This window comes from Anolis sagrei, chromosome 4, assembly GCF_037176765.1.
Source record: "Anolis sagrei isolate rAnoSag1 chromosome 4, rAnoSag1.mat, whole genome shotgun sequence".
Lineage (NCBI taxonomy): Eukaryota > Metazoa > Chordata > Lepidosauria > Squamata > Dactyloidae > Anolis > Anolis sagrei.
This window is the reverse complement of record NC_090024.1, coordinates 229822559-229843738: the sequence shown is the minus strand read 5'-3', so window position 1 is coordinate 229843738 and position 21180 is coordinate 229822559. Positions and strand designations below refer to the sequence as shown.

At 40.8% G+C, this 21180-nt stretch overlaps 1 protein-coding gene across 1 annotated transcript; it reads left to right on the top strand.

The window, feature by feature from the left end:
* Window positions 1-4176: 4176 nt before the first annotated feature.
* PPP1R3D (protein phosphatase 1 regulatory subunit 3D) lies at window positions 4177-12759 on the top strand. The gene has a single exon (XM_067468216.1). The coding sequence runs from the start codon at window positions 4177-4179 to the stop codon at window positions 5152-5154; it is 978 nt and encodes a 325-aa protein (XP_067324317.1). The 3' UTR covers window positions 5155-12759.
* The last annotated feature ends 8421 nt before the right edge of the window (window positions 12760-21180 follow it).

Genomic DNA, 21180 nt, shown 5'->3' with positions numbered 1-21180 from the left:
TTAAATCAAGAAATAGTTTTCTAAGATCTATAGAGCCACTCTCTGGAACACCTCAGCAAGCGAGAGTCCAAAAGTGGCAGGCTCAAACCCAGAACCTCAATCAATGGCTGATACCAAATGAGAGACTCCCCCCTGGGCACACAGAAAACTGGGCGACTCGGAAGGTGCTGAACAGACTGCACTCTGGCACCACGAGATGCAGAGCCAACCTCAAGAAATGGGGCTACAAAGTGGAATCCTCGACATGCGAGTGTGGAGAAGAGCAAACCACAGACCACCTGCTGCAATGCAACCTGAGCCCTGCTACATGCACGATGGAGGACCTTCTTGAGGCAACACCAGAGGCACTCCAAGTGGCCAGATACTGGTCAAAGGACATTTAATCAACTACCAAGCTTGCAAACTCTGTTTCGTCTGTTTGTTAAAAATTTGTTTAAAATGTAATACAATTGTCTGGTTGATACTGACATGATAAATAAATAAAAATAGGATTCCATTGAATCATAGCATTGACAAACTCTGAGGATGAGAGCCTGTGAATGTCATTGCTTTCAGTGATATACGGGAATTACAATATATAAGTGATTCTAAGGACATCACACTAGAGCATCGATCCACTTTAAATCCAGTTTCTGCCTCCTGCAGAATTCTGGGACTTGTAGTTTAGGGAGGGGCCTTTAAACTGCTCTGCCAGATACTACAAACCCCAGAATTCTGCAGGAGGCAGAAACCAGTTTTAAAGTGGATCTATGCTCTAGTGTGATGAGGCTGTAACATGCACGCGTGCACACACACAAAATTATTAAGGATTCCCTTTGGTCTGGTCTAGCAGGAGGCGCACCATACAGAATCCTTAGTCAGTTTGTGTGTTAATGTTGCTCACATATTGTAATTCCCATAGGTAAAGGTAGTCCCCTGACATTAAGTCCAATCATGTCTGACTCTGGGGTGTGGTGCTCATCTCCATTTCTAAGCCGAAGAGCCAGTGTTGTCCGTAGACACCTCCAAGGTCATGTGGCCAGCATGACTGCATGGAGCGCCGTTACCTTCCCGCCGGAGCGGTACCTATTGATCTACTCACATTTGCATGTTTTCGAACTGCTAGGTTGGCAGAAGCTAGGGCTGACAGCGGAAGCTCACGCTGCTCCCCGGAATCGAACCTGCGACCTTTCGATCAACAAGCTCCAGAGGAGGGCGACTAGAATGATGGAGGGTCTGGAGAACAAGCCCTATGAGGAGCGGCTTAAGGAGCTGGGCATGTTTAGCCTGAAGAAGAGAAGGCTGAGAGGGGATATGATAGCCATGTATAAATATGTGAGAGGAAGCCACAGGGAGGAGGGAGCAAGCTTGTTTTCTGCTTCCCTGGAGACTAGGACGCGGAACAATGGCTTCAAACTACAAGAGAGGAGATTCCATCTGAACATGAGGAAGAACTTCCTGACTGTGAGAGCCGTTCAGCAGTGGAACTCTCTGCCCCAGAGTGTGGTGGAGGCTCCTTCTTTGGAGGCTTTTAAGCAGAGGCTGGATGGCCATCTGTCAGGGGTGATTTGAATGCAATATTCCTGCTTCTTGGCAGGGGGTTGGACTGGATGGCCCATGAGGTCTCTTCCAACTCTTTGATTCTATGGTTCTATAAGCTCAGCAGCTCAGCGTTTTAACCCACTGCGCCACCGGGGGCTCCCTATATTCCCATATATCACTGAAAATAATCTCCCCTCGTCATGGCACATCTACACGGTGGAATAAACATAGTTTGACACCACTTTAACTGCTATGGCTCAATGCTATGGAATCCCAAAGTTATAGTTTGGCGCGGCACCAGCACTCTTTGGCAGAAAAAGCTAAAGACCTTGAAAAACTATAACACTATGAATGTGAGATTTCCAAATCGCCCTGGAATGAATAGCCTTGCTCAGTTCTAGCAGACCCAAGGCCATGGCTTCCTTGATATAAGTCTACATCCTGAACTGACCTGAAGGTTGGCGGTTCAAATTCGTGAGACGAAGTGAGCTCCTGTCTGTCAGCTCCAGCTTCCCATGCGGGGAAATGAGAGAAGCCTCAAACATAACAAGAAACAATGAAAATCTTCTGTTTCATTGTTTCTTGTTATTTTTGAAATGCGACTTTGTTGACAGATTGTTATCAAAAAATAAGCAGATACATGTAACTATTTTAAACGTAACTAACTAGTTACTTCCAAGCTCTGCCCATTAGGCTCCTCATTTCGTCTTTTGTAAAATGAGGTTTGGACACACTTTCATGGCCATTTATCCAGTTAAATCCATTCTAACTGGGTTTCGTTTTCTCTCTTTTCTCTCTCCATTCGTGAGTTTCCTTCGCAGCTGCTATTCCTTTCCTCCTGCCATTCTCTCCCTCCTCCCATTCCCTCCTTTTCGTATTTAAATCAAGTTCCCCAGGAAACGGGAAGAAGGAAGGGCAACTCGGACTTCGGGTGAGTCTTGTGCGCATGCGTCGATTGCTGGCGCAGGCGCAGACCGAACCAAGGCCGGGGAGGATCCCCGGAGGAACCGAGAGGGGGAGGTGGCGACCCGTGACGTCATAGAGGGCTTTCCCCCACGTCCTCGGCTGGGGAAGGGGCTCTGGAGCGTCACACGCTTGCACCCCTTGCAGTCAGGTGGAGGGAGGAGCCGCAGCAACCCCCGGCGCCTGCATCCCTTGCCCGTCTGCACGCTTCCGGCTGAAAAGGGGGCGTGAAGCAGGAGTCTGCCTCAAGGAGAAGACCCTGCAGTCCTCGCTGGGGGCCTTGGGAAGAGTCTGAGCCTTGCTTGCTGCATGTGGGGCCCGGACGCTCCCAACGTGGACTCAGCATCTAGCCATTGCCATAGCTTGGGTCATCCCCATCCATCGGCTTCCTCCACCACTGCTTCCATCAGCAGCTCAGCCCAACCTGATCGCCTCCAGGATTCTTCCATCCAAAACGAAGGTCTTCATACTCCTTCCAGCTTCTCTAAAAGCCTCCAGGCTCCCTCCAACCAAGGCAAAGGTTTTCAGGCTCCTTCCAGCTTCTCCAACAACCTCCAGGCTTCTTCCATCCAAGGAGAAAGTCTTCAGACTCCTCCCAGCATCTCCAACAGCCTCCAGGCTTCTTCCATCCAAGGAGAAGGTCTTCAGACTCCATCCAGCTTCTCCAACAGCCTCCAGGCTCCCTCCATCCAAGGCAAAGGTTTTCAGGCTCCATCCAGCTTCTCCAACAACCTCCAGGCTTCTTCCATCCAAGGAGAAAGTCTTCAGACTCCTCCCAGCATCTCCAACAGCCTCCAGGCTTCTTCCATCCAAGGAGAAGGTCTTCAGACTCCATCCAGCTTCTCCAACAGCCTCCAGGCTCCCTCCATCCAAGGCAAAGGTTTTCAGGCTCCTTCCAGCTTCTCCAACAACCTCCAGGCTTCTTCCATCCAAGGAGAAAGTCTTCAGACTCCTCGCAGCATCTCCAACAGCCTCCAGGAAGAAGGTCTTCAAGCGCCTGCCATCTTCTCAAATAGCCTTCAGGTTTCTTCCATCCAAGGCGAAGAAGGTCTTCAAGCTCCATCGAGCTTCTTCAACAGCCCCCAGCCTTCCCCCATCTTCTCTAATAGCCTTCAGACACCCCACAGCTTCTCCAACATTCTCCAGCCTCTTTCCAGCATCTCCAATAGCCTGGACTCCCTCTCTGCCCAATCTAATAGCCTTCAAGTACCTTCCAGCCCTGGCAGTCTTCTGGATTCCTCCAGCATTCAGAGTGACAGTCTGGATTCCCTCAGAGAGCACTGTCAAAGCCTTGCATCCGTTGACACTCATTGTACCCGCCATCCACTTGACAGCCTGGATTCTGTCTGTCTCCGGCACAGCAACTTCTGCTCCATCTTCAGCCTCGGAGACAGTCTGGAGACATCCAGCATCCAACTGGACAGTCTTCAGTCAGCAAATAATTTGTATGACAGCACCCAAGCTTCCAGCATCCAGTCAGACAGTTTGGACTCTCCCTGCAGTCTCTGTGATAGTCTTGAGACATCTGTTGCTCAACATCGTTGCTCTGGGTCCTACAGTGTCTGACTTGGGTGGGTCGCAAAATTATCTAGGGCTACCTGTCCCAATACCTTAAACTGCCCTGTGTTGAAACAGTCTCTTGGCCTTGCCAACTTGTGCCTCCTATCTCACTGGCCCTGGGTCTTATCTGCCATGTCTCAACGAAAATTGTTCTCAGGAGCAGCAGTGTCTGCTCAACCTGTTTGCCTATCTGAGCAAGTGGCTTTGAGGCCCCCACGAAGGAACCCCAGCTACCTCTCTGGCCTTTATCAGAACATGTTGCAAGAAGAAGCCCAGCGTGAGGAGCAGAAGAGATACCCACCAGTTCACAGCAGCATCAGCCTCCTGAATATTTCTGCCAGTGAAAAGCTGCAAGACAGACATCTGCAGAGCCCTGTGGTTGCAAGCTGTGACCCACACCTTAGGCCCATCATGCGTCGTCGAGCCAGGTCCTTGCCAAGCTCTCCGGAGAGGAGGAGAAGCATGACAGCACCCTGCCGTGTTCCTGGGTGTAACACTGGCAGAAACCGAGTGAGGTTTGCAGATGCATTAGGCTTGGAGCTGGCTGAAGTGAAAGTCTTCCAAGCTGGGGAAGACCCATCCATCCCTCTGCATGTTCTCTCTCGCCTCTCCATCAATTCCGATCTTTGTTGCAGCAGGCTAGACCTGGAGTTCACCATGCAGTGCCTGGTGCCTGATTTCAGGCAACCTGCTGACTGCGAGGAGTTCCTCAGTCGCCTTCAGCAGCAGAAAGTGTGCCTTGAACGAGTGACCAGCTCAGATTTGGGTCTGAATGGCACCATCAGAGTCATCAACCTTGCATTTGAAAAGCAGGTGGCTGTGCGCTATACCTTTAACCACTGGAGGGGCCAGCATGAAGTTGCTGCTCGTTGGCATAGCAGTCTTCCTGGCAAGGATGGGCAGGATCAAGTGGATGTCTTTACCTTCTTCCTCCCTCTTCCCCCTTTCCTCCTCCAGCTCAGCTCTGTGGTTGAGTTTGCAGTGTTTTTCCGAGTCAGTGGGCAGGAGTATTGGGATAATAACCAAGGCAAAAACTATAGCCTCACTTGTAGGAATCACCCACTTAAAATGCCCAGGGAATGTGAGGAGAGCTGGATCCACTTTATTTAAGTAAAAGAAGAAATACAGAAGAGCTACAGCCTTCTTGCTGTTGCTAGTCCTGTGTTTTCCTTTGGCACTTCTCTTCTTCCTGATACACCAAAGAAGGCCTTCAGAGTGGCAAAGATCCTTCAGAATGAATTAATATTTATATACCAGTGATCTCCACAAAATGAGTTCAGAAAAGATGGTTTTTCTTTAGAGATAAAGGGCCATAATCTTCAGCACTGATTCATAGCCAAGTATTGACTTAACACCTAGATTTAATCAATATGTATTTTTTTGTATGCGTCTATGTGTTTTATGTATGAAAGCATGTGTAAACAACAGCAGAAAGGACACTATCAGGGAAAACAAGCCAATTTCTGTTGTTTTGATTAATCTTTGTGATAGATGAGACTATATATAGAGTTTGGATATTTAAAATGTAGTTATTTTTGCAATCATTGAAGCTGTAGATTTGCACTTCGGTCAATGCACTTTTGCACTTTGTTTTTATTTGATATAATTTTAATAGGTAAAGTATGGGCGGTGTGATTTTGCTCCTTAGCAGGAAAAAACCTCCAGTGCTGCATCATTTTTAGGCAGTGGCAAAATATTGCAGGGCCAGGTTGTAAAAAGTGATGGTGATGAGTATTATAATGGTCTAAGTGGAAATATATTTGCAGACACTGCATTTTATAAAGCAGTGGTTCTCAACCTGTGGGTCCCCAGGTGTTTTGGCCTACAACTTCCAGAAATCCCAGCCAGTTTACCAGCTGTAAGGATTTCTGGGAGTTGAAGGTGTTATAAAGCATACTGGCAGACTAGTGCCCTATTCATGAAGCATTCAGGTCCTCACAAATGGAAAAATTACATGTGAAACATTTTGTTGCTCAGGGTAGAGCAACTATGCAGTTTACACTTGAAGGAAAAGTTCCTTTCCTTGCTGGTTACAAGCAAAGCACACTTATAGATGAAAAATAACACACTAAGTTGTTTACCTGAGTAAAATAAAGTTTTGCTCTTTTGTACTGTATTCCATTTGAGGTTATCAGAATAGGTTATGTGAATCACTGTCTCCAGCTGTGTATTACTCACCTAGATTGCTGTAAATTGAAATAAAGGAGTGAGCCTTTTATGCACTGATATAATCACCAAGAGTTGAGGAGCTCATGCTTGATTTCAAAAAAGAAAATATTATCTGAGATGCTTGAGTAAAAGGTGGAGGATATAGGCACTGTTACTAATGAACTATAACTAAATGGTTTTCTGAGGGTAGCTGTTTGATTCTTTTGCAGCATAACAACTAAATATCATGTAACCTGTTAAGAACTAATAATTTAAGTTGACATAAGCATTCATGGACTACAGCCCACAAAAGCTTTTGCCAGTCTAAACATGTTTGTCCTTAAATGAGGTGGGGGAGGAGGACTCTCTTTTGTGGAATGTGTGATTCGAGATATGAATTGTGCTTAAGTTGCAAGAAATCTTGGAATCCAATGCCATCCTGTAATTATGAAAATAGGAGAAAGGAGATGATACACACTTATGAAGATGAATTTATTACTTGGAAGTTCAGTCTTTGATTGGGTTGAAACCCTTGCTTTATCTGTATATATTTTACAAATGGATATATTAGGGATTATTAAGAATGGATTTATATGTACATGTGTTGTGTGTCTATGATTGTTTTTATATATGTGTGCCAAAATTATTTCCTTCCCAGCTTTCATTAAAACACTGATATGCACAAATGAAAATAAGAACTCTTATAACTGATAACTTGTAAAACAATACATGGAATGCAGGGTTCTGCAGGCCTAGAAGTTGCGCTGATACATACATATTAGTTGAAGAATGTATTTGATAAATAGGGTTTCTGTATGATACCTCTTCTCACTCTTCAGATCTATCTATCTATCTATCTATCTATCTATCTATCTATCTATCTATCTATCTAAAAGGACTGCTGTGAAGATATGATTCATTGAAAATATAAAGAACTAACATTAATTTAGCTGGCTAAACATAATCAGCTAGAAATTATCAAATTGAATATTAGTGAATTATATTTATATCCAAAATATTTCCTTCTCCTTGTTTTGCAACACATTTTCTCTAAGAAGCTGCTTTATCCTGGTAGCTCAGTAGTGTTTACATGCAGTAGTGTTTAGGTTTTTAGGCAGGATGTTTTTTTCTCCTTTTTCTCCTGTATGCAAACATGCCCTGTACCAATGGCTGCACTTCCATGTTAACGTGTCCCTACACAATGTGAGAGTGGTTAAAGCACATAGTTTCAAATTTTCTGTTTTTGTGGAACAGCATTAGGCCTTGAGAAACTTGAAGGTGGCTATATTGCAGCTCAATCCAGCCATTCCTATTCTGTGTCTCATGGCAACTGGATCCCAAGGACCCAGAGTAGTATTCCAGCTATGCATTTGCTAAAGAGGGTTTTTTTTTTTTTGATGAGCTGCCTTCTCAAGGGGCCGTTCTTCAGATTTTGGCAGTCCTTTGAAGTGCCTGGCCAACATATGTGAAAGACAGAGTAATGGAACATCTATTTTCCTTACTGGTGACTAAGCCAAGAATTCTGATTTATTGCTTATCAGTTACATGATAGGGAAGCTCAAAACAGATCTCATGGGGTTTTCTTTATTATTTCAGTAGAAATACTGCAGCCACACATAGTGGGAAGAGTTATAAAACCGTAGAAGTAAAAAATAAGTTCATGCTTGGGAAGAAAATTCCAAATAGGGAGGGGAAAACCTAAAGCAGCATGGCCTTGGAAGGGAAAAAGGAAAGGGATGAGAGTGTGAAATGGAGTATCATGAAAAAAAAATGCTTAGCTGACTGATCACATATATTCCAACATTGTGTAGCAGGCATCATTTGGACAAATTCAGCCTAGAGTAGACCAATTAACCCCTTTTCATTTATTTGTGTGATGACTGTCAATTGATTGAATGAATCTACTCTAGTTATGTGTAAGCAGCAGGATATTACTCTGTGCGTGCTTTTGTTTGGCCGTTTTTGGGTTTTTAAGACAGCTGAATTATTTTGCAAACTGTTGAAAAGTATTGTAACGATAATAGGAGGTATATCGTGCAGAAACAAAACAGAACTGTGTCTATTGTTTCAATATATACCTAAGTTCTAATACTTCTGATTCAAATAGCAGAGTTGCAATGGTCTCATAAATTATTCAAAGAAACACGGAGGATTAAGATAGAAATTATGTAGACATAATTTTCAAGATGCTTTCATGCCAGTGTATCACATAATTTCCAAACATCTCATTTTCTACTTTGATTTTCTAGTATGGCCCTACAGCATGCCAAATGGATGTGGGAGATTATATCTGTTACGTAACTGATAGCATTATTTTGGAAATAGCCTCTTTGTCATTTTGATTATTCAATGTGTCTTTAAGACGAGTGCATTTCCTTGGGTTCCTTACAGCCTAACCTCTCTGTTGGTCCTTGAAAATGCAAATCATGCTGTGGCTACTGTTTGAATGGCTGCTTGATCTGGATCTCCCAATGGCCAATCACTCCCAGGTTGTACTATACCTGTACTATGCCATTTTGTCTTGTGAGCCCCTTATGCTCCTTTGCGCTTTCTTTGTGTTCCTTGTTTTTTCCATAGCAACAGAAAAAAGGAGTGAAAACCATCTTTCCAGTTGTAACTCTGATCTGGTGCTGGAAATAAGAGAATAGGGTTTATCCTTCTGGATCAGACCCAGTTTACTGGCACCCAGTTTATTTTCTGCAACATTATCAAACTTCACATTTCACCATGGAAAACATATTCAAGATAAATGGAAACCATACAAATGGGGGGACTTAACTTCTTGCTGCCTTCATTGCCACTTTTCAATGTACTTTTCACTAAACTGATATTTCTAAATCAGTAATGTATTATTTCTTTGTGATTTCTTTGTTAAGAGATAATTACATATCACTTTGTTAAGAGATAATTACACAGATTGCTTGGGTGTAAAACATGTATGACATAATTTCTGGATCATTTGTATGCTTTATTGTAGAGAATATAGAGGATTTTTTTTCTCCACCATGAAGTGTAAATCAGGAACACAAGAACAAGAAATGATGTATTTATTTAATTACCCTTGGGGTCTATCCACACTTACCTAGGTTCAAGCACAATTAAACTTAATGGGACTCATTTCTCAATATCTATTAAGTCTAGGGTATAAATGGCTTATTTGACCAATTTCACATGATTCAAAAAGTGAGCAGGAATTTATATTGGATGGTATCTATATTGTCTTCGGTTGGATAGGCAGCTCACACACACACACACGGCAGCTGCCTATCCAGCAGAAGATAGCACACATTCTTTGCATTTTTCTGATACACAATTTATACTTCAAATGTTTGTTTTTTAAAGGAAGCCAAAATGTGTCAGGAAAAAAATAACACAAATACACTGGAAAATCAGGAAATAGTCCAAAGAAATCCCAGTAGAACGCTGTCTTTATTAGAGGCTGAGCTTCTGCCAAACTGTGACATACATGAACCCCTGGTGTTAGTGGAGGCTTCAGACTGCATTAACACTGCCAGGATATGCTAAGCCAAGATTCTCTTTAAAGGTTATGTCAAGTATTAGTGGGGAGATTGATAGGAGAAGTCTGGCTTATTTCTGTGGTGAAAAGAATTTGCTCATGGAAAGCCCAGTAATTAGGGCCTCTAATATTCAAATCATATTATCAGTTCCTACAACTAGCGCCAATGAAGAAGCAGAATTTGTAAATCTCTTCTATTAAAACAGTTGTTTGGCCGTACAGATGGCATGAGCAGAATTGTAAGATGATCATTTTGACAACCCCCCCCCCCCCCCCACACACACACAGATACCCTTTGAAAGCATAAGTACATAAGGATTTGGGTTCTATGTATTCTCCTTTGCCTCTTAAAATGTTTCCTCCTGAAACCAGCAAGATTCCTGCATTTTTAAAAAATAAAAAATTGCACCCATTTAACTTGTCAGTAACTTGTTATCAAGAAACCTTTGTCAATTCAGTACTGTTTCCGGGGAAATCGGTTCCTGTAGATTTGTATTACATTCTCAACTCATGTTGAATTTCGGATTTCAGTTATGGCTTTTGTCACTTGGAAGCACTTTTAAACAATTCTGCATTTTAAAATACAGCCAAATGAATGCCAGTCAGTACATATCATGTAAAAGTATTTGATAAATGTTCACTTAAAGGCAGAAGGTATTGCTGAGAAAAATATTTATGAGATAAAGTTAATCACAGGTTTACATTTTACTGCATTGGAGCAATATCTTTCTTGAATCAACAATTTCATGACTAGTGCATACCATATGTGATGATTAACCATTGTAAAACAACTGATGGACTGTATGTGGTTCATTCGGGGTGCTGATGTTTGAAATCTGGATTCATTTTATCTTTATTATTAAATAATTAATTAATTTTATTTATACTCCTTTCTCTCTGTGGAGATTCAAGGCGACTAACTATCTTATACTTAGTTAGGTTCTAAAAAGTGCAATACAAATGTTAAAAAACAATTAAATAGTAACAGTGGGATAAAAACTAATTAAAATACAATAACTACACTTAAAATGGCCTTTTAAGCTCACAGCCCCTCCTCTTCCATCCCACCCACACTTCCCCAAAGCCTGCCCCTTATCCTTCCCCAAATGCCTGCTGGCAGAATAAGGCCTTCACCTGTCTGCGGAAGGCCAGCAGGGATGGGGCCATTCTGTTCCCTCTTGAGAGAGACTTCCATAGTCTACTTCATTTCAAACCTGAATCTGTTGTTATACTTTAACTACAATATTTATATGAAAAACTAGCCGTACCCTGCCATGCATTGCTGTGGCCCAGTCTATGTATATGTGTTTTGTGTGTATATATGTGTGTTTGCGTATATATAGGTGGTTTTGTGCATTCATTGTAATGCATTTTTTGTTTTTGGCTTTTTAAGTCTCTTCTGCTGTATTTTTTATGAGTGATGGTCACTCGTTGGCCTGATACATGCATTGTGTCCAAATTTGGTGTCAATTTGTCCAGTGGCTTTTGAGTTATTTTAATCCCACAAACAAATGCTACATTTTTATTTATATAAATGAAAGTTGGGTGCATTCAAGTTTTCACTAAGTAACTGAATGTAGCATCTTGATAAAGCAACCAGGCCAAAATTCCCTTGCTCTTCAAACTGCTGACAAGAAATATTACCCTGACCATACATCCCTACCAAAATAAGGCCTACAGTTAGACTGTGTGATCCCTGATCATCTGTGAAAACAGACCTCTAGGAGAAAGAGTAGCAAGGGAACATAGCTGTTGCGAACTGTTTTACATGGTGGCAAAGGTTCCCCCAAAATATTGCATCAAAAAAAATCACAAATGAAAATAGATTTCAGATAGACAATTCTTTTGCTGAAGGTAATCTCTGTGTCCATACTTCAAGAAATAAAGTCTGACTGATCATTGGAGGGAAGAACAGTAGAGGCCAAGATGAAGTACTTTGGCCACATCATGAGAAGAAAGGTGAGCTTAGAGAAAACAATGATGCTGGGGAAAGAAAAAGGAAGAGGGGCCAACCAAGGGCAAGATGGATGGATGGTATCCTTGAAGTGACTGGATTGACCTTGAAGGAGCTGGGGATGGTGACGGCCAACAGGGAGCTCTGGCGTGGACTGGTCCATGAAGTCACGAAGAGTCGGAAACGACTGAATGAATGAACAACAAAAACCTCTGTGTAAGCACATACACATACCTTCAAATATTGTCTTAGCTGCAAACTTAAATAGTTCAGTTCATTGCACTGCCTCGAAACTCTTCCACTTCATCTGTAAAGTTGTAGGGCAACTGGCTGGGAAAGACTTACCTGTAGTGATTATATAAAATACAAGTATTGTTTTACACATCTTGCAGATCAATAAAGTTTCATCTTAGATGTTGAACTGTAGCTCCCTGTGTTCATCATCCTTGGTCTTCTAAGAGCTGCTGTCTAGCAATGTCTGAAGATCTACATGATTTTCACACCTGTTGTAGGTAAAGGATGAGTTGAGAAGCCATTTGCCTCCAGCGTTTCAGCTCATCTATTGTTATTATGTTTATCTAGTAAAGCTTTATTAAAAGTAATGCATCTATACTGGTGGCATCAATGTTCACTATTGAGAAATTATTGCTAAAAGCTACTACCAAACAGCAGATGTTCATGTGGGCGGTAATGTGGACTGTTGACACATTTTATAAATAAGCATCATTTTGCCCAATGAATTTATCTGCATGCTAAGAGAAATGCAGCACTTCTCTTGAGGTGCATGGATTAAGGTCCACTAAACTGAACAAATTTAAATTCTGTGGAAGCATTTATAGAGTTGCACCATCTTTTATTTATATCCATAATCTGTCTTTTTATGAGAATGTGCTCAAGAAGCCTCACAATGCTACATATAACTGACATTACATATGCTTTATCTTCATACAAGTGTTCATTACCAAATCTGTTGGGTAAGAGAGCTCACAGAGTACCATATACATGTAGCCATAAAACATTTTGTTTTGGAGAGCATGGAAATTCATTTCTGCTTTGTGAATGTTTGATGACTCTGTTCTTATCGTTCACATGAATAAACTGCATATTGGCATTCTTAAATGTGAAGTGCCTCATACCTCCTTGATAAAGCAGTGGTTGGGGAAAGTCCTGAGTATGTTGCATGTACAAACTGAGAACACTAGTTGGAGCTAAAATATAAGGTGAAAGTATCTAACCTTACATTTTAATTCACCTTACATTGAACAAGTGGCTGTAAAGTTATAAATAGACCCTAACTGGATAGGATCCTAGATTCCCCCCCCCCCCCATTTGATCCCAGAACTGTCAGTCCCAGTAACCTCACAGACCACCTTGTTATCACTGTGTCATTTATGAAAAATCTTTTTGTAGCTGCCAATTTATTTGTATTTATATACCATATGTCCTGTTTATTTTGTTGACCTTCCCATTACTCTTAAGACAATTTGAGTCTGGTTTTCTTGCCTCATCCTCTGCACTCTCCCACTATAGTCGACTATCTGAGTGTTCTAGGAGAGGTCTCTATTATGGCTGGGATCTACCCTTCCTTCCCTCCATCCCTCCCTTCCTTGAGAAATTATGTTGTAAATCAGAGCAATGCATACTCTTTGCATACTTGCTTGAACAACAGAAACAGCAAAGTTAATGAAGATCTGCTGGTTAACACTCCAATTGCTGTACGTTGATGGGACCTTATTACACCATGGGTAAATGGAGAAATCATTTGTGTAGTGAGTGTTAAATGCTTCCCCATGAAATCATGTAAAGAGTGCAAGTGCTGGCATAATCTGAACTAATGCCAACATAATGTCCTGATAGGATTCCAGCCTCCTTATTTTTAGAAAATGAACCCATGAGTTGCACAACAACTCTCAAAGATCCCATAGTATTGAGACATGGCAGATGATGATGATGTTTATTTATATCCCACTATTATCTCGATTAGTACAGAAAGTAGATAAACTGGTGTCAAACTGTATTTATTCTACAATTTAGATACTGTCTTTGATGCCACAAGAATCTTTTGTTAAGTTTTGAATATATAATGCCCTAGTTTCTGTTACAGCCTCCTCTGCCTCCCAAATGTTTTGATGTCACCCATCTATAGTAATTATGTTTAAATTCTAATAATTGCTAAATGCAATTTCAAATCTTATCTCAGAACAAATATCCATTTTTAATAAGTCAGGTGTGCATGTAATTACAGTTAGATATTGGAGATATGAAATATGTAATGTCAGAAATCACAGGCTCTAATTAATTGTGATGCACATCAATATTTTAATGATGATATGGCATTGCTAAATTGTATTGGGGAATAAAGCAATTAATATACAAAAAGAAATGATAGCACATTTGCGGCTCGTGTTTGGTGCTGTCAGCATTACTTTACATTACAGAAAGTTATAAGGAAGATGAGTAGCAGAAAGGTCTGTTTAGGTCTGAAATTGGCCTGGGAGTTATAACAGAGAAGCAATTCCAGATAAATTGGGCATTTTCTCATTGATTGTTCTTTATTATTGTTACATCTTTGTCTTGCTTTTCTACTTTAAAGAACTGCACTCAGGGTTACTAGCAAAATTCTTAAAATAATTATTACAAAACAATATTTACATGAAACATATAACTGTTGAAATATTAAAACAGTTACACTGGGACTTTGCTCATTTCCAGGGAGAACTAAAAATGCTTATAACACCAAGAGCTTACAGGAGTAATATAGGTGGAACATCCCTGAAATCTCAAATGCTCCATAATAATAATAATAATAATAATAATAATAATAATAATAATAAGGTAACTCTCTTGGAAGAGAAGTTCAATGCACTACTGCTATCTGTTGAGTCCTTTCGCTGCATCAGACAATATGGGAAGTTTCTAGATAAAATTTCAGAAGAATTAATCCTACAGAACCAACAGGAAGAAACTGTTGAGGAAAATAAAAAGGCCTATAACAGTAAGAACACATCCCAGAAGAAAGTCAGGCCTTGAAGAAGGGATTAAAATTTTCTAATTAAGCAATCACTTCTACTTTTTCCTGAGGTTAGCAGCAGTGAAAATGCTCAAACAGGAAATCAGCAACAAGGGATACTGCATGCCAGGGAAGAAGTCAAGGTAACCACTGACTACAAGAAGAAAAGAAATATGCTACTGATGTCGGACTCATTGCTCAGGGATACAGAGGTACCTTTGTGCCAGACTGACAAGATGAACTGAGAAATGCACTGTCTTCCCAGTGAAAGTATCCAGGATGTCACTGACAACTTGCCAAAAATTTGACATTACAAGGGAGCAAATTTCAGTTGGGCATTAGAAGGAATTTCTTGGCAGTGAAACTGATTCAGAAATAGAACAAATTGCCTAAAGAGATGTTGGGATCTTCGTATTTCTTCAAAAAGAGGCTGGACAGCTATCTGCTGGGGACACTTTAGCTGGAAATTCAGCTGGATTGGACTCAGTGGCCTTCCAACTCTATTATTATATGATTCTATGAATACCAAGTACATTTCAGAAGAAGGCAGCTGCGAACTACCACTTGCCTAAGAAATCAATACGAAATGTGGTTGCCGCAAGTTGACAGGTGAATTGAAGGCATACAAAAATATTCTACACTCAGATTTTAACTTAGTGACTGTTTCTCACAAAAAGATGTGTCAACATTGTGTGAAAAATACACAGATGGTGCCTAGAAAAAGAACCAAAAGAAGCACTACTATACTGATCAATTGATCCATAAAGTCTAGCAATGCCTATTGTGACTGGTAGCAGTAACTGCAGGTGTCATTGTTGAAATATGGCAAGAGGTTGCTTTGCATATAATGAAAAAGCAACAGGTGGCACAGGGGTGACTTAAAATTAGATCCTTTGATTGCACTTTGGAGTGCAGAAACTGATTTGGATGTGTAGTTCTAGTGTCAATTTTTCCTTCACATCACTCTCAAAGAACTCACTTTTTAAAAAAGTTTTCTAAAATTCTTCAGTTTAATCCCATGTTGTCATTCACAAGTGTTTATTTTATTGCATTCTACCACAGCATTCTACCACATTCTACCACATGGCAGTGGAACTCCATGTTCTTAAGGAGGCAAAGCTTTATGCTGGTAGTCACAGTTCTACTGGTAGAGTCTCACAAGACAAATAGACATTTGCTGAGAACCCAGACTAAATGTGAAAGATCTTAAGGCACTAAAGGGAAAGTATGAAGCAACAGGAGCAGCAGCAGTTGTGTGTGTGTGTGTGTGTGTAGAAGATGACACTGATTTAGCATCTCTTACATAACAGCAGTGACATTTTAGCTACCTCAGTGCCATGTAGAAGGAGGCATTGGTAAGCTACTGCTGAATGTCTTTTACCATAAAAAACCCTTTGCTGAGATAATAGTACAAAGATGAAGCATGAGAAAATGCCAGAAGATAAGTCCCACAGGTTGGAAGGCCTAGGAGAAAGAAAAGGACAACTATGGACAGCACCTAGTGTCATGATTCAAGCTGAAAAAATGTTCACCCGTTGACATGTTCATAGAATCATAGAATCATAGAATCAAAGAGTTGGAAGAGACCTCATGGGCCATCCAGTCCAACCTCCTGCCAAGAAACAGGAATATTGCATTCAAATCACCCCTGACAGATGGCCATCCAGCCTCTGTTTCAAAGCCTCCAAAGAAGGTACTTCCACCACACTCCAGGGCAGAGAGTTCCACTGCTGAACAGCTCTCACAGCAGTGGAACTCATGTGAAAGGAAAGTCCAGAGCTGTAAACTAGATATAACAGAAACATAAATAGGGGGGAGTATTAATAAGGAGAAACTAGAAATTGTAGAACAGGATATAGAATGAATAAACATTCCAATAATATGCGTGAGAAATGTAAACTATATGACTAATAGAAAATAATGAAGACTTAGAATACTGAAAAATATTGAAGAGTAAATTTCAGAAGCAGGATTAGAGCTGAATATTTGAATCCAGAACAAAAATAATGAAAACTAGTTTATATAATCTAAAAGTGAATAAAGAAGACATCAAAATAAATGATTACTGTAATAGATAACAATAAATACATTGAAACAGATATTTTATATCTTATTTATTTATTATTTATTTATTTGATGCATTTGTTAACCGCCATTCTCAGCCCTTTAGGGCGACTCATGGCGGTGTACAACACATATGAAAGGCAATTTACAAAAAGGCAATTACAAACAACATATTAACAATACAACAATTACAAAGTTACACTAAATAATCCGCTTCGTCTCATAGTAGAATCATAACCAATCTCATATTCCTTGTTCCATTCCAGTCATCTTTACCACATTGTTATAGCACTTAATTAAATGCCTTCTCGAACAGCCATGTCTTAAGGCTTTTTCGGAAGGACATAAGGGAGGGCGCCTGTCTGATGTCTGCAGGGAGAGTGTTCCACAGCCGGGGGGCCACCACCGAGAAGGCCCTCTCTCTCGTCCCCGCCAGACGTGCCTGTGAGGCAGGCGGGATCGAGAGAAGGGCCTCCCCGGACGATCTCAAGGTCCTCGTGGGCTCGTAGGCCAAGATGCGGTCCGAAAGGTATTTTGGGCCGGAGCCGTTTAGGGCTTTGTAGGCCAAAACCAGCACCTTAAATTGGGTCCGGTAGCAAATCGGCAATATCTTGGTTTAGGATTAATCTAAATGGAGACTCTAGTCAAGAAATCGGGAAGATAATGAACTTATTTGAAATATGGTGGAAGTGAGTTCTATGGATACTGTGAACTACCAAAAAGATATAGGGCCTACTTTCTACAAAACTATTCATTACACAGGATTACTAGCTGGAATAATAGTGCTCAGGTGATGTCTGCGTTCTATATACACGTATAGACCTTTGAGCCTCACAAAGACAAACAAGAGCTAGGCTAAAAGTTCAGTTAATATATGCATCTAATGTTAGAGCTGGCTTCTCTCTCCCATGATTATGACCTCAGACCCAGATTGGGTTTGAACGATTATGATCATTCCAGTCCGTGTTACTTTCTTAGAGTCAATTACACTGCATCGTATAGATATGATATATTGTCTTAAATTACAGACAACATGGGATGGTTGGACAATTGTTACTGGGGCTATAAAGCAAAGAAATGTCAGCTACAATCCAAAGAGAAGTCACTTCCTGCTCTAGCACACCTAAATATCTTAGAAAGATGTCCCATTTTGTTCCAAGGGTGGCTGACTAAGGGAAAAACAGGCTCTCTTCCCAATGCACAATTAATTTTGATTAATGAGACACTAAAGACATCGTTGCACATTATAAATCCAGCATATTTACTTTGTTCCTTAGAACTATTATATTTTACATTTGAATTATGGTGATCTTTGAAGTTCTCCATTGAAATGATCTGAACACAAGAACATTTTATTCTGAATCCCATAAATTATTTGAAGATGAAGGCGAGAAATGCATTTATGATTTTTGCACTGTTTTGATTTAAATCAAAAATTGTTTCACTAGTCTGTCTTTTCTTTCCTTCTGATGCGTCCAGAAGCCTTCCAATTATTCAGAGGTTGAAAAAGAAATGTGGTGCAGGATTAGTATTAAAAAACTTTGTAAAAAAAGGAGTTTCGTTGGCTGGCTCTGCACTAGCCACATAATGCAGTTTGAACTGCATTGAACTGCATTACATGGTCAGCATAGAACCACATAATGCAACTCAGTGCAGTTCAAACTGCATTATATGGTTCTACACTGACCATATAATACAGTTCAATTCTATTCAAACTGCATTATATGGTCAGTGTGGAACCAGCCAATGTCAGAGACTTTGCAAACCATGACATGTCTTGAATTATACTTCTTATGTTATAGTGACATCTGGCGGTTTTTAAAAAATATGTTCCACAAATTACTTACATAGCAAGTATTATTTAGTTTATCACATAGTTCAATCTTTTGCCAAGACTCATATATTTCTTCATACCATTCTGCTGTAATAGCACTCTCCTCATGTCATGGAGGACATAAAAAATTGCACATGCTAATTTCAATAAGGTGATACTAGCACTGCACTGACCTTTTAAATTCTGTTTGTCTTTCGTCCTTGCTTTTCTACATGCTTTCTGGATGTACAGTGAATGAAGCCAATCAGTTTCTTTTAGAGAACAACATACACTCATCTTCCGAAAGTTCACGTTTTAAAAAATTATATAATAATTTAGTCCCGCAAGAAGACAAAACATTTCTGAACTGAGATCCATAAAACTATAGAAAAAGTCTTAAAACTAAAAATACTAAAAAAAAAAAAAAGATGTGATCATTTGGGAAAGAGTTATTGAGAGTTTGATGTTTTGTAAAGGTTGGCCAGTACAGTGAATTCATGGAATGTGTTTTCCATGAATTAGCACCCATGCTTGCTGTTGCCAAATGTTTTAAATAGGACGGAAAGGATGGTTTGAGATGGGCATACAGCAACTCTGACACCCGTACTAATTTGTAATCTGCAAATTGTAGGAAAGATGGCACTCTTTAAACATCTAAAGGGTTGTCACAGAGGGGGATATGTACTTGTTTTCTGTTGCCCTTGAGGGTGAGACAAGGGCTGGATCTACACTGCCCTTTATCCCAGGATTTGATCCCAGATTATCTGCTTTGAACTGGATTATATGACTCTACGCTGCCAGATAATCTGGAATAAGAAGATAATCTGGGATCAGATCCTGGGATAAATGGTAGAGTAGATCCAGCTTAGTTCTATTAGTTATGCGTTACAGAAGAGTAGATTTTGAATGACATTAGGAGGAGCTTCTTGTCAGTAAGAGTGGTTTGGCAATGGAACCCATTACCTAAAGATGGTGAGTTCTTTTTCTCTGGATGGGCACCATGATCCTTGCAGAAAAAGCTAAATACCTTGTAAAACTACAAGTCCACTGATTCCAAAGCATTGAGCCTTGTCAATCACAGTGGTGTCAAACAATATTAATTTGACAGTGCAGATACACCCAATATATTCAAAAAGAAGTTGGATAACTACTTGATCAGGGAAAATGGCAAGTATGGAACATAGCTAATGCATACATATATGTTTACATAGGGTTTCAGTGGATTGAAACGAGATATATACAATGGATAGGTGACTTAACAAAAACAGCCCTGTCACTCTGTTATGTATTGTGAATATACCTTTGATATTTATCAGTGTGGGAGTGGAATATCTGCAGTTGTCAACTAAAAATATTATGGAACAACTGAGTTGTTGTCATTAACCAAACAACTGAATTCACTCCAAATACTTTAAAAACACACTGATTTTAAAGTATTTGGAGTGAATCCAGTTGTTTGGTTAATGACAACAACTCAGCTGTTCCATAATATTTTTAGTTGCCACACTGATACTAGTTTGCAGTAGAATGAGAAGAATGTATAAATACTCAGTTCTTGTGGGTTTTTTCGGGCTATATGGCCATGTTCTAGAGGCATTTCTCCTGACGTTTCGCCTGCATCTATGGCAAGCATCCTCAGAGGTGAGGTCCTCAGAGCATCCTCAGAGGTGTATAAATATGTGAGAGGAAGCCACAGGGAGGAGGGAGCAAGCTTGTTTTCTGCTTCCCTGGAGACTAGGACGCAATGGAACAATAGCTTCAAACTACAAAAGAGATTCCATCTGAACATGAGGAAGAACTTCCTATGAGAGCCGTTCAGCAGTGGAACTCTCTGCCCTGGAGTGTGGTGGAGGCTCCTTCTTTGGAGGCTTTTAAAGAGGCTGGATGGCCATCTGTCAGGGGTGATTTGAACGCAATATTCCTGCTTCTTGGCAGGGGGTTGGACTGGATGGCCCATGAGGTCTCTTCTAGCTCTTTGGATGGCCAACTGTCAGGGGTGATTTGAATGCAATATTCCTGCTTCTTGGCAGGGGGTTGGACTGGATGGCCCATGAGGTCTCTTCTAGCTCTTTGGATGGCCATCTGTCAGGGGTGATTTGAATGCAATATTCCTGCTTCTTGGCAGGGGGTTGGACTGGATGGCCCATGAGGTCTCTTCCAACTCTTTGATTCTATGAGTTGTAGTTTTACAGGGTCTTCAACTTTCTCTGCCACATAGTGCTGGTGTTTCATTGATCCCATAACAGGATCTCATAACATTCAGTCATGAACTAGTGCCATTTAAGGAACATCTTTGAAACTGACAGGAGAACGAAAGAGGCTGACTGCCCCAAATCAGCCTCAGAATAGCACTGAGGTGAGGAGGGGGGAAAAAATCCCTCACAGACAAACAGCCACGAGCACAGCGACCGTTAGCTGTCAGGCTCCTCGACAGCTGATTGGCCAGAGAGAGCAGGCGCGCGGGAAAAAAAAAACGGGAGGGGGAGGGAGAGATACTAGAAGAGCCAAAACGAGAGTAAACCATTCCAGATTAGTCTACCTTCGCTCGCACAACTCCCCGCCCCCTTCAGCTTTATCCTTAAGCTGATTGGCTGCATAGGCGCTCAAGGCGCCCAGCGATTGGCTCAGCA